The sequence below is a fragment of the Vitis vinifera genome, chromosome 16 (assembly GCF_030704535.1).
Source record: "Vitis vinifera cultivar Pinot Noir 40024 chromosome 16, ASM3070453v1".
NCBI lineage: Eukaryota > Viridiplantae > Streptophyta > Magnoliopsida > Vitales > Vitaceae > Vitis > Vitis vinifera.
In genome coordinates, this window is record NC_081820.1 from 159340 (window position 1) to 173912 (window position 14573).

A 14573-nucleotide genomic window follows, 5' to 3' on the forward strand; every position below is an offset into this window, starting at 1 on the left:
AGTAAAGTGGTAAGCATTTATCTCGTAAATTATATTTTTTATAAAAAAAATATATAATATATGATTTTATTATAATATTACTATTTATATTTTACTAAAAATTATTTATTTATGATATATATTGAATTTAATTAATATTATATAAATTGAATTTATAATATTTTTACAAACACAAAAGTAATTTTTAAAATCAATTTATAGAAATAAGTTTTTTATTTTTAAAAACAAATTGTTAACCACCCTTATTTTTATAAAATACTAAAAAATTATTTTTTATTCCTAAATTTAAAAACAATTATCCGAAAATATAACCAAACATGACCAACATTTTCTTTTCCCCTTTTCGAAGAAACTAAAAATATCATTGCAAATGGCACTCTTTTTCGATTAAAGCTTTAAAAAATAAAATATAAAAATATAAAAAATAAATAGTGTGGCCTTTTTGCCCTAAACCGCACAATGTACATTCATTAATAGATGAAGATACCCCTTTAACTACATTTTATGCCTCTAAAAACTCTTATATTTTTGGCCAAAAATGGATTCAACTAACTCCAAGGCCCCCATAGTCCTAGTGAAAATAAATCATTAATTAGTTTTGGGTCCCTAACCTACAACGATCCCATTTATTAAATTGATTTTTTAATAACAAAATCTCCACCTAGGCTTCCTTTTTTTTTTTTTTTTTAAATTAGAAACTTTTATATAAAAACAAAAAAATTTATTAAAAAAAATAGAAATTTTACCTTATATCTTTTTAAAAAAATAATAGAAATTTTAAATTTTGAATTATAAAATTTGTTTGATATTTCAAATTTTTTTTTTTTTTAATGCAAGTCTCCAATAGTTTTTTTAGTTTATTTAGAAAATTCATCATAACCGACACTAAAATTCCAAATAATTAGCCTTGAAGATACCAAAATTTTCTTAATTGGATGGATGAAGTTTGCATTTCATTGAATACATTTTGCAATATAGAGGTGCATTTCAGTAATTGTAAAAAAAATAAAATTAAAAAAAAAAAAGAAAAAAAAAGAAAAAAAAAAAAAAGAGAGATTATATATGGCAAAATGATATGAAATGAAGTCAAGGGCCACAACGGACGAGCAAGAGCAGCAGCAAAGGCATAGGCATTAGTCATGTCTCGCCTCTTTCTCAACTCTCCCGCTCCCACATCCGCGCTGGTGACTCCACACCCTCCAAAATTCTCTACAACTTACCATACCAGTTATCTGGTGAGACTACCACAGTGGAAATGGAAGACCACTTGTTTTCGAAATTCTGGTGTTGATGCCTTCTTCTCTGATCCCATTCTCCAACAAGCCCTTAAGGTAATGCCCAAATTCTGCCCTGCTTTCGCTTTCTAATCAATCTATATGGAGATTTTATTCGACTGAATCGATGTTGCTAATTATTCTCCATGTTTTCGATTCTAATCAAATTGTATTGTATCGTTTTGGATTGGGTTGGGTTGGGTCGAGGTTGGACGTTGTTTTTAGTGTTTTAGTTCAGGAAGCTGAATTTGTAGTTAGCTTGGTGGAATTTTACACTATTCAATTTTCCATTGCCATTTATTAGATGGGTGTTGTGCTGTTTTTGCAAATCATGATCAACTTTTTTTCAGTTAAGAGGATGAATTGTTAGTTGGGTTTGGCGGAAATTTAGAGTCTTTCTGTCTCTCATTGCCATTTGTTGAAATGGGTTTGTGCTGTCAGTTGTAAAATCCTGTTCAATTTTTCTTGGGAGGTCTTAATGCATAGACCCACTTTGGTTTTGCCTTTGATAACTGTTCAACTTCCAAATTGTGATGTTTGTTCTTCCATCTACTCGTATTTGTTAATTGAAAGGTTATCCATTTGGGAGATGGGCGACTCAGGGAAATGAGTCTTGAAAAAGTTTTATCAACTGGGCTAGGAGCATGGGGACATATAATATAATTATATGAAAATAAGTTGCAGAAATTTTCCCAAATTAAAAAAAGGAAATTGCTTGCTTTTTATTTTCAAAGGAAGGTCCGTTCTGGGATGTTCTTCTAGCGTAGCAAGATTATTGTACCGCATACACAAAAATAAAAAGTTCAAGAATGATAAGATTAGTTTTTTGTGGTGCTTAACCCTAGTCCTCCTAATCGTTTTGATTCAATTTTAAGGATCCACATCAGGTAAACCTCTGGAACTCCTGTAAAATTCTTGATTTTGGTGAAATGCATTTACTTCAGACTTATTTTTCTAGAACAGGTCACATATCATTAAAAAGTTATTCATCAAATTTTGATTTTCTCTCTGTTTTAGGCCATTTGAGAAAGCTCCTTAACCAGAGTTATTCTCCTAAAGTAACCAATTTCATCAGTCTGCCGATTTTAGCACCATTTTGTAGGGAGGCTACCCCTTTAAATGTGGCAATGAAACTCAGAATTATTATTTTCTCAATAAGTAAATCAAAGAATTTAATAGAATGAAGAATCTATTGATCAATTGTTTCTCCACTGTGAAAAGACAAGGGTTTTATGGGAGCTGCTTTTTGCACTTTTTGAGATGTCTTGGGTGCTTTCCTCGTCAGTTGTAGAGACACTATTGGGGTGTCATGGTTCTTTTGTGAGCAAAAAAAGCAAGAAGGTTTAGAGTACAAGCCCTCTATGCTTGTTCTGGATGGTTTGGAAGTAAGGAACAGATTTTCGTTCAATGATGAGGTGTTTTCATTCCGAAGGCTGAAAAGTGATTTTGTTTGCTTTCTTTGGTCAAAGACTAAGTTGTTTATAAATGATTGTCCTTTGACTTTAGTGAACCTCTTTGATTGGTTGGGCACTTGTTGAGGCTCTAATTCTTTTGGTATTTTTCTCCTATTTAAGCCTTGGTGGTGGAAGGATGTCTATTTCTTGTATACTTTGGGTCACTCTTTTGGCAGCTCTTTTTAATACAATTTGATTCTTTATCTATCCAAAAAAAAAAAAAAAGAATTTAATAGAATGAAAAGAGTTTGTGGTTTGTATATGCAAGGTGATTCTAACATAAGGCTAAGTTTTTGTGGAAATGCCAGAGAGATTAATTGATTCTTTTAAATGCTACTTTTTGACTCTGGCTCTTGGGTTGATCATGTATGAGTAGGTTCACAGACTGATGGTGTCCATTATAAGCAGAAACAAGAGTATGAAGTGGAAATGTCATTATGTCTACTGAATAAAGACTAAACTCTTGTCCAATTTTAAAGCTTTCTTGTCCTTCACACATGAAAAAAGATACTTCTTACCATCAATGAAAGATTAAGCATTGCAGCATCCTCCATGATGTCCACCACAATCCCATATCCACATTTGGTCCAAGAGTATATGGCTGGGCTTAAGTTGCAACATGTCAGTCTTTTTAAGCTTAACAAGGCTGAATGTTGGTGATCTATTTGATTGAATAGGGCTTTGGGTGTCATCAACTCTCATTTCTTTAGTTTCTTTTGATACTTCAGTTATTCAACTTTTAGTGTCTATCACTACAACAAAATAAATTCCTTCTACAGTGTACCCTTTTTGAAGAAACTCTCATAGTCCTCATCATCAGCCTTGAGAAACTGCTTACTCGCTGCATAAAGTGGACAAATATTTTTTCCTCTATCCAATTCACCCATCTAGGATCATCTTGAAATTTTCCTGGTTCTTTTTGATGAGGGAATCTCAGGAGGACAGGGAAGTTACATATTGTCTTTCACTCAATAATCTCCCATGTTGTCTATTGAAGAATAAGATGGGTTGTAGTACTTGTAGGATCGCGAAGTTGACTGATAACAACTGCATTTAGGTTAGCATGGGCAAATTGGCAAGATTGTGCTTTAGATGGACCTATTTATATCTGATGGCTGATGTCTTGTCCAAGGGCACTTGCACGGTGCATCATTGTTAATAGCTTCGATCCTGATTTTAGGGAGTCTAATCATTGTATCTTCTCTCCAGTACCAAATTGTTTCAGGATCTTCCAAAATTCATCACTTGAATTGGGAATTAGGATTAGATTAGTTGTCACTACCATGGATTCATGGTTCTGATACATTGCATGGATCATAGTAAAGAATGTAATCATAAGAGTATTTCTGACATATTTGCCTTGAAAATTGTTTCAATCAGAGACTATCAAATTCTGTTTCTATCATGTTTTTTGGTGTTTCTTCATTCTAATGACTGAACATTAGAGTATTGATGAGAAGGTTATAGTCTAAAAAGTGCTGAATGATGCCGACTCTGTAGAAAGTGAATCTCTTTAACCATTTGCCTACAACATGCTCTTTAAAGTAATTTGTTTACAAGGAATTCGTTATGAATTTTTCAGTGTATTACAACCTAGTTTCTTTGTTTTCAGTAAATGCATTTAATCTGAATTTTTTTATTGCTGTCACTCCAGGAACCAGTTGCCTTTGCAGGTGGGATGTTTGCAGGTCTTTTGAGGCTTGATTTGAATGAAGATCCACTCAAGGAATGGGTAACAAGGACTGTGGAAGCATCTGGGATCTCAGAGGAAGAAATTGATGATGAAGGGTCCAAACCAGAAGAAGTACCGCAACAGATTGAGATTGAATGACTCTCTGGTTATCCAGGCTTTTTACTTCATCAATCCAGTCTGTATTTAAACCTGGACAGTTGATACTTGGCATGTCTACTATAGTGATGAATAGTTAAAATGTGCTTCTTTGATGATGATATATGTGCAAGGCATTCTGTGTTTGGCATAGAAATCAATTTATATCAAGTTTTTTTTTTTATAATTCCATTTTTTGTCTAAAAAGAGAGTAAAAGATTGACATAGAAATCAATTGAGGTCTAGTTTTGTCAAGGCGTTTTTATGATTGGGTGTTAACCTGGTTTTCATGGTTTAGTATGAATCTTAATATAGAAAGAGAATGTTATGAATGCCCTATGCCCTATTAAACGAAAAGGTTTAAGACTGTAAAAATAGTTTTCAAAAAGCAAATTTTCAAGATGTTTTTAAATTATTTATAATAATAAAATTTTATTTTATTCTATATAAAGATCATGCCTAAACACTCGTAAAATTCTCTCCATTTTTAACTGTTTGTGACAGCATTTAAAAATAAATAAACAAACACGCCACAAATTTATTTTTAAAAAACAATCTATTCTCCCAAAATCTATTTCTAGAAATCAAATTAAACTCCTTGCCTACCCCAAAACTCTCCTTTCATTCCATACTCTCAATCTGGGCATTATTGCCAACCCAGTGGCGGTTGGGAATCAAAGTCCCTGGAATATGGCTGCAGAGGAGGCAAAAACAAAAATGGGAGGGTACGGGGGAATGGTGAGCGTGGTGGCCGAGGGATCGGAATCAGCAGCTGAGGAGACACTGATGCTGTGGTGTACTCAGCAGCCCACATACTCCCAGCACAACGCCTTCGTCTCCCAATCATCCCTCTCTCTTCATCTCGACGCCTGCGGCCACTCTCTCTCCATTTTCCAATCCCCTTCTTCATTGGTACTCTTCTCTCTCCTCTCTCTTTTGTTGCTGCTATGCATTCAGTTCTCTAAATTAAAATAACTCCAGGGCAAACCTGGAGTGACTGGATCTGTGATGTGGGATAGTGGAGTTGTATTGGGGAAGTTCCTAGAACATGCTGTGGACTCAGGGCTGCTGCTTCTTCAAGGCAAGAAGGTTGTTGAACTGGGCTCTGGCTGTGGTTTAGTTGGGTAATCATTTTCACAATCTCATTCTTCACTTTCTTCGGTCCCGTATCTTAATCTTATATTTGTTACATAAAAAGAAAAAGGAAAAAAAGATGGGTTACTTCAAAAGAAATGAAAGTCCTCAATGGTTATCATTTGGGACTGGCTTTCAATCAGGAGAAACTTATAACTTGTAGAAACCCTGATCAAGAAGAAACCAACTTGGCCTTCGGTGTTGGGGTTGGCCCATATCAGCTTGATATAAATTATTAGTTACATTGCTGATCCACTGTTATCTAACAACTGAAGCTTTTGGGTCAAATTGGTGACTTAGCATGGTCACAGAGCATTCTTTTACCAGAGGTGAAAAGTTTTGCAAGCTCAAGAAGGCTGCCCCCTAAGCTTTAAGTTCTATTGGTAGGTGAATACAAGTGTTCAGTGCTGATGTAGTTTGGCGTTTAATTCTTTTACCCCTATCTGTTATAGCATAGCTACATGGCTAAAATAATCTAATACCCCTTTTTTCCTTGTTCTATCTTAGGCCCAATTAAATTGCAAAGAATGTCTAATTTTGTGTTTCTAAGGCTATGAATGATGGAATGATAGGAATTCTTCTTTTTTTTGTTGAACACATCTGTTGGCTGCATATTTTCTTGATAGGCTTGTTTTGGAACATATCCCACACAACACCCCAATCCTTGCCATGGGATGTCCGACTTGGGTACTTAACATACTTGATTGTACATCTAAGATAGCTCTCAGGTGATTTGGGCTTATCAAGAAGGCATGTCACCGATGTTCGTGCACCACTGTGCTACAATACAATTTTAACATGAAAAATTAGAAACATAATTTGGAATTTTCTATTTGACTCTATTATCCAGACCAGGAAGTCTCCATTGCTCATATTGGTAGTGGGTTGTTCTTATTTTGTGCTCCCAGCTGCATTGCTGCTCTTTTGGGTGCTCAAGTTTTTCTTACTGATCTTCCTGATAGACTGAGGTTGCTGAAAAAGAATGTTGAAACCAATCTGAAACAAGGAGACCTGCGGGGTTCTGCAACAGTACACGAGCTTACATGGGGTGATGATCCTGAACCAGAATTGATTGAACCTCTGCCTGATTATGGTAATAACCCTACCCTGCTCTCTTCTTTCACTCATAAAAAATACTTCCAAATCTTTGTTACTCCAATTTTAGATGATGATAGAGTAATTAGTGCAACCTTCACTTTCAATGCACAAAACAGGATTTTTCATTAGGTCTTGCTTGCTTTCCTTGGTGTGTATATATATTCTTTTGGTACTGAAAAGTGAAACATTTCTTACATCAAAGAAGATAATTTTTGGATTTTTTTGTTCTTTCATGATTAAAGATTTGACTTAGCAAAGCTTCTGATTTGTTATCAGAGGATTGAGCAAAGGAATATGAAATCTTCGAAAGTTGATTCCATGGATTGGGCTTGTTCTATTGGTGGTTCATACCCAACTTCAGCACTTCAGTTGTTCTCATAACAGATTGTATGAAGTCACATTAGAAATTTTTTTGGACTCTAGAAGCTGAAAAGGTTTTCAGGTAGTGAATGGGAAAGTATTTGAAGCGCTTATCATTTCCTTGCCAGACATTTAGAAGGTGTTTGCCATTGAACACAATGGCTCATATGTGGGTATAGGATTTGTCTTGATCCAAGAAGGAATGCCAGTTGCTTTCTTTACTGAAGAACTCAACAATGCACATTTGTGATATGAAATTGAGTTAAATTCTATCATGCATGCAATAAAATTAGAGTTAGCACCTAGTACACCATGAATTTATTCTTTCTTCGGACCATGAATTGGTCAAGTATATAGCAAGACAAATCAAACCAAAAGCATGCCAAGTGAGTTAACTATTTGCAAGGATTCACGTTCACATTAACTCACAGGACTGGGATTCAAAAATAAAGATTTGTACATGGATAATTCTTAATTTTTCCATACCTTGCAAGTGACTGTGTCATGGATACACCACTTTTGACGGATTCCTTTTCAAAGGGGATTCCATTGCATTTCAAATTGCTTGTGGGGGAAGATTGTAATAGAATTTCATGGGGTGTCAGCCATGAAAAGGGTATAACATTCATAAGTTCATCTTATGTAGACAGGGGCCCTATTTCCCTTGTTAGCTTTATTGATTGGCTTGGTTCTAAGTGAAGGCAGGTGATGTATTTTGTTTCTTTCCTTCTCCCTATTGGGTGAGCCTTTTGGAGGCCAGTGTATACTTCCTATATACTTTGGGATGCTGTTTTGGTGTTTCCTTTTTTAAATATATAAACTCTCCTACTTATCAAAAAAAAAAAACATTCATCTTTTTTTGGCCTAGACTAAAAGTTGGCATTACTTGAAATGTTGACTGTTGTCATTGAGTAAAAAATCAGAAGGATTATCAGCTATTGCTGGTTGTTTGTCTGGCCTCCTATTCCTACTTCACCATGGAAGATGTACATATGGACTTTGTTCTTGGTCTTTCATGAAGTTGAATTTGTAAATACTGAAGTTTGATTGTCCACGTGGACACATTTTTAAAATGGGTTCATCCTCTTCCTTGTAAAAAATTCACAGATGCTGCACCTATGGTGGTAAGTATCTTTTCCAAAGGTGTGGTTTGTGAATTCCTCATACTATCACTTTAGATTGTGATACGGAATTCATTGTTAACTTGTAGAGGACTTTATGGAGAAAGATAGGAATTGAATTATGATTTAGTAGTGTGTATCACCCATAAATGATGGTCAATAGAGGTCCCTGACCACAGTTTCAGGAATTTAGTATGATGTTGAGCTGGAGATAAAAATCAGCAACAGGATTTGGTGTTAACCAAAAGGACATGATACTCTTGAGTGTGTGTTGTTTCATGATCCTGAAAAGAGTTGAATGGTGAACAAGGATTAATGTATTTGGCTTTATTGTTCTTTACTTTTACAGTTGGAGTAACAGATTTGTCTTCACTATAAGTAGTTTAGTTTTGATTTGTAGTTGATGCATTTTTCTTTTCATGGTAGAGTTAGGATTTTTCACTTAGGAAAGTTCATTTTGTTGACCTCACTTCTGTTTTCCATGTTTTACATTATTGGATCATCATGCATTCATTCATTTGATTGTTTTTTTTTTTTTAAAGCTTTCTTTTGTTTTAGTTGTTGAATTCCAAATTTATCTCTTCTATGATTGATTGTTTGGTTTGGGATTTTGGTCTGCATTTGGCTACAGCTTGTCTGAAAGTCAAGTTGTCAGTGAGCCTGAACCAGGTCCATATTTGGAACTAGGACTTGATCCAAGTTGCAGATGTCAAGAGCCAATACATACATAGCAGCCATCTAAAGAATGATTAACCAAGTTCCTTCTCCTCTTTCTGGATTTGTTGATGCAAAGAGGAGAACATTTTCAACCAGGGTCTGGCTCACAGACCTACCAAATAATGTGCTATATCCTGCATTTCATCTACTGCTTTTTCCTTGAAACATAGCAAAAAACTGTCAATTAATGTTTAAAATATGTCATATTCATCAAAAAATTTGTGTGAGTTAGAATTTTTTCTGTACTGTCTGCATATCTTTTAAAACACAATGCATTATTTCAGTACTAGGGTCAGATGTAATTTATAGCGAGGGTGCAGTGGCTGATTTGTTAGTGACACTAATGCAGCTATGTGGGGCTCAAACAACAATTGTTTTGGCTGGAGAACTTCGAAATGGTAACAAGATACAATTTGTTGTTCATTGTTCTTATCATGCAAATGCATAGATATTAATCCTTTTTGCTTTGGCAGATTCCATCCTAGAATACTTTTTAGAAGCTGCAATGAAGGATTTCATGGTTGGGCGCGTGGACCAAACACAGTGGCATCCAGATTATTGCAGCCCCCGTGTCGTTATATATATTCTGGTGAAAAAGAAAAGTCCCACAACATGAAAATGGTTTAATATGCTCCGGTTTCAGGCTGGGTAAGAGGGTAAGAGCAAGGTTTACCTGGAGTTGTGGAGCAAGATGTGATGAAGGCTGCCTCATCTCCCATGTTCATTAGGTGGGAACTTCTCTATGATGGTTTTGTAATTGATTTCATATCTATTTGTGAGACCATTCATGCTAGTACAGTGGCATTTTTTATTTTATTTTTTCCTTTTTACAATTTGAATTTGAAACTCCAGAATTGTAACACTGAAGCTTATTTGAAGAAAGGATCCAAGAATTTGGCAGGAAAATTGCTACCAAAATTCAGAGGTTCCCTTGGTTTTGCCCTTATGCTAGGATCCAGATATGGATATGGAGAATATATAAGTTATGGTCTACGTGGCAATGGTTTGGGAAACAGTTTTTAAAAAACAGTTTTTAATTATATAAAAAAAATATTTTTTTTCTGATTTATGTTATTTAATGAAGGTATTATATAATTAATTATAATACAAAAGTTCTCAAAATGTTTTTTATATGTTTTATTATTTTTTAAAATACTTAAGAAAAAACATTAGAAAATTTATAATTTGTTTTAAAAACAATTTGTCTTAGAACAAAAAATCATTTTTAAGTACAGTTTCGAAACATGCTTCTCGTATTAGGTATTACATTAAAAACCCTTTTCCCCCCTTTCTCCATAATTTTCTAACCAAGCTTAAGAAGATGACCAAAAAGGGGCTTTTCGAATGGCTAATATAATTTTTTTTTTTAAATATTAAAGAAGAAACAATCTTTCAATCAAAAATAATAGGGAGAATTATTTTTTGGGGGTAAATGGACCCCCAAATTAACAAAAAGTCCATATAACTCTTCAAATTGAGTTGAAGAATATGAAATAGTAACGGACAAATTGTGGACCCCGCATTTTCGGCTCGTTGCGTTTCCCACTCGATGGCGAAACTCGATTTTGATTTGAAAAATGATTTTTATTTATTAAAAAGAAATGACTTGGAGTCGCCACTTATTTTTGTTTTATTTTTAAAGGGTAAACAAAATAAGAAAGAAAAACCCTAAGTGTGACTCCTTGTTTTGGAAAAGGTGGTCTGTGAAAACCGGATCGGGTTCGGGGGTCGGGTTACTCATCGGGAAGGTACGGTAAAGACCGTAGCACCCCTCTAAGCCCCTAAAGTCGGGTCTCTACTAATAAAGTGAAACTGACGTGGCAATCGAATAAGAAAGTCAATGGGTACTCACATCAATCATGCATATATGAGAATCAGAACATGTATAATGAATGATCAGAATGAGTGAATGCGTACCTGGGCAGCAAACAGCAACGCGCTATCAAGAAACGGGATTAGTGCACAATTAATGAATTCAAAACATAGCTCATACATATCTAAGTGCAAAGCGAATCTCAAGTCAAAATACAGTAAGCACGATAATTGACAGTCAAAAAGGGTCAAGCATAGGGCCCCCAACAAAGCCCGATTTATTGTTCATGAGCTAGTCCCACAAAACCCGCATTTTGGAATCATGAAGGAATCACTATTGCTTATGTAAAGTCAAGAAGATCAGAAGATTATTTAGGAACTGAAATGTGATTAAAAACTATTCGAATGAAAACTGGATTATTGGAGCTTATTTGAAAATTGGAGTATTTGGACTTAAATTTTGAAGATTAGAGCTCCGGTGATTAAATTGGAATTTGTTAAAGAAAATGAGAAAACGGAATTTAGGAAATTGAACTGCGAGACCGTAGACTTGTGAAAGTTGAATTTATAACAATGATAGTAATAAGGTCTTGAGAGTTTGAATCAACAATAATAATAGTAATAAGATTTCGAAAATCTGAATTAATGATAATAATAACAATGATAAGATTTTAAAGGTGTGAATTAATAATAATAACAATGATAAGATTTTGAGAATTTGGATTAATGATAGTAATAATAATAATAAATAGATTTTGAGAGTTGAGTTAACGATAACGATAATAAGAGAGTTTGGGTTAGTTATGATGATAATAATAATGATTAGATGTTGAAAGTGCGAATTAATAATAATGATAATGACGAGATTTCGGAGGGTTGGATTAGTGATAATGATAAATAATAATAAATAGTGGCTGAAAATATGAATTAATAATAATGATAATAATAAGATTTTTGAAAGTTCGGATTAATGATAGTAATAATGATAATAAATAGATTATGAAAGTTGAGTCAATAATAATGATAATAATAAGATTTTGAGAGTTGGGATTAATGATAACAATAAATAATGATAAATAGATTTCTGAAAATGTGAATTAATAGTAATGATAATAATGAGGTTTTGATTAATGATAGTAATAATAATCATAAATAGATTTTGAGAGTTGAGTTAACGATAACGATAATAAGAGAGTTTGGGTTAGTTATGATGATAATAATAATGATTAGATGTTGAAAGTGCGAATTAATAATAATGATAATGACGAGATTTCGGAGGGTTGGATTAGTGATAATGATAAATAATAATAAATAGTGGCTGAAAATATGAATTAATAATAATGATAATAATAAGATTTTTGAAAGTTCGGATTAATGATAGTAATAATGATAATAAATAGATTATGAAAGTTGAGTCAATAATAATGATAATAATAAGATTTTGAGAGTTGGGATTAATGATAACAATAAATAATGATAAATAGATTTCTGAAAATGTGAATTAATAGTAATGATAATAATGAGGTTTTGAAAATTGAGTTAGTAATAATAATAATAGGGTTTTGAAAGTTTAGATTAATGATAATAATAATAATAATGAATAGATTTTGAGAATTTGAGGTAATAATAATAATAATAATAATGAGAATGATAATAATAACAATGATTAATAATAAAAATAATAACAATGGTAATAATAATTAATAATAATAATAATAACAATGATTAATAATTAATAACAACAATGATTAATAATAATTAATAATAATAATAATGGTGATAATAATTATAATAATAATAATAACAATGATTAATAATAATTAATGATAACAAGATGATAATTAATGATAATAATAATAACAATGATTAATAATTAATAATAACAATGATTAATAATAATAATAATGGTGATGATAATTAATAATAATAACAATAACAATGATTAATAATAATTAACAACAATGATTAATAATAATTAATAATAATAATAATGGTGATAATAATTAATAATAATAGTGATAAATGATAACATGCATCCATCAAGCCCAAAGCCCATAAGCCCGGACTCACTAGCATGCCCCGTCTTCATCAAGCCCAAACCCATAATAATAATAAAATCACCCTAGCAACCCTGGTCTGGTCCAAGTGCATCAACAAAGCCCAAGCCCAAATCCAAACCTCCACATCCAGCAGCAAGCCTTCAAGCCCAAATCCAAACCTCCAAGTCCACCAGCAAGCTTTCAAGTCATCTTCTTCCTCACCTCCGGAGACGGCGACGGAGGAAATGAAGGTGAGAGAGGCAACGCCGGAGGGGCCTCGAAATCAGTCCAGGATGCCCGGTTTCTGCGCCGCCACCTTGATTATCGCCACCCGTGCCGCATCCGCCGTCACGTTCCAGCGTCGGCGTTCATGAGAGGAGCCCGCAGCTGCAGCTTGGTGTCTGCGCATGAGGATGGAGCCAGCAGCCGCGGCCTTTGCAGGCGCGTGAGGGGCTTCTTCGGTCGAACCTGGCCGTCTGGGGGGGAAAACTCGCCACGTACGTCGCCGGCGATGCTGCTGCCATCGAGTTCCTGCAGCAGGCGGGCTGGGCAAAGCGCCTTCAAGGGGCGGCGACGACGAGGGAGAGTCGGCGGCGACACCCTCACGTGGAACGCGAGGTGCATGGGACTCGCGGGAACACCGTGGGAGAGCCTCATGCTCCCAAAACTGCATCCGGGGCTCTCCATTTGCTAGGATGAATGGAGCTGGAGTGAGCATCTCCAGCTGCCGTCTCGGTTGGCGCCTTCTTCAAGCTCAAGGTATGAGGAAACGGGAGGAGAATGATGAGGAAAAAAAAAAATAGAGGATAGGAGTGGATGCAGATAGATATGGGTGTGCTGTTAAGGTGGAATGAGAACGTGAATGGTGAGCTTAATGGGTATTTGAAAGAGCAAGGTTGGCATGTGCGCATGGGGCTTTATATGCATGGGAAAGTTAGCAATAAGCGGGTAGGAAATGCATGGAAGGGGTAGTGGCCGGAATGAGAGATGTGAGACGTGAGTGGTGTTGGACATAACGGGTATGTGCGGCCATAAGATGAAAAACAGAGTATCAATAGCAAAGAGCCAACACAAAAAAAAAAAACAGAGTATCCAAACACATGAGCCTCATCTTATCTTGAAGTCAGAAGGTTCTCGCACAGGTGGGAAAACCGGGTTGAAACAAGACCCAAAGATATGGCTCAGGCATCCAAGGGAGAGGTAAAAAGGAATCGGATCACTCTTGAATGAAATTCATAGGAAGAACAAGGCACATATTATTGATAACACAGTCACAACAATAACAAGGAAAACAGCTGCAATCGGTATGTGATCCAGAAAACGCACCTGATAAGCTTCCCTTCAACTGCCAAATCCGCAAGAAGACCCCTGCGTTCCTCCCTCTTTTTCCCTGCTTTTCCCTTCTTTTCTCTCCTTTTTCAGTCTTCCTCAGCAAGCCAGCCGTTGCTTCCTGCCATCCGCCGCACTCCTCTGCCCGAGCCAACCTCCCATCAGCCGCCTGAAAAAAAGAAAAAAAAAGAAAAGAACAAAGAAACTCCCCCCTGCTTCGCAGCCTCGGGGGGTGGGGGGTCTACACAAATATACTCTTTAAGAACATATATAAAATATTTTATAAAATTAAGTTAAATAAATTTTTTTCAATAATTTTTTTTTCAAAAATACTAAATTAAATAAAAATAGTTTTCAAAAATATTAAATTAAATAATTTTTTTTTCAAAAATATTAAATTAAATAAT

General features: G+C 34.7%; 2 protein-coding genes across 3 annotated transcripts; both read left to right on the top strand.

The window, feature by feature from the left end:
• The first annotated feature begins 1067 nt into the window (after positions 1–1067).
• LOC100264935 (UPF0426 protein At1g28150, chloroplastic) lies at positions 1068–4713 on the top strand. Its single transcript, XM_002263339.3, has 2 exons — positions 1068–1331; positions 4383–4713. Exons 1-2 carry the CDS (start codon positions 1140–1142, stop codon positions 4557–4559), a joined length of 369 nt encoding a protein of 122 aa, XP_002263375.1. The 5' UTR covers positions 1068–1139; the 3' UTR covers positions 4560–4713.
• A 331-nt stretch (positions 4714–5044) lies between these two features.
• Positions 5045–9932, top strand: LOC100259741 (uncharacterized). Of its 2 annotated transcripts, XM_002263384.2 has the most exons (5): positions 5045–5468; positions 5538–5680; positions 6599–6783; positions 9271–9384; positions 9460–9932. In XM_002263384.2, the coding sequence occupies exons 1-5, from the start codon at positions 5247–5249 to the stop codon at positions 9600–9602; spliced, it is 807 nt and encodes a 268-aa protein (XP_002263420.1). In that variant the 5' UTR covers positions 5045–5246; the 3' UTR covers positions 9603–9932. The 2 variants fall into 2 exon arrangements, with proteins under 2 accessions (XP_002263420.1, XP_019081628.1); XM_019226083.1 differs by lacking the exon at positions 9271–9384.
• Positions 9933–14573: the final 4641 nt, after the last annotated feature.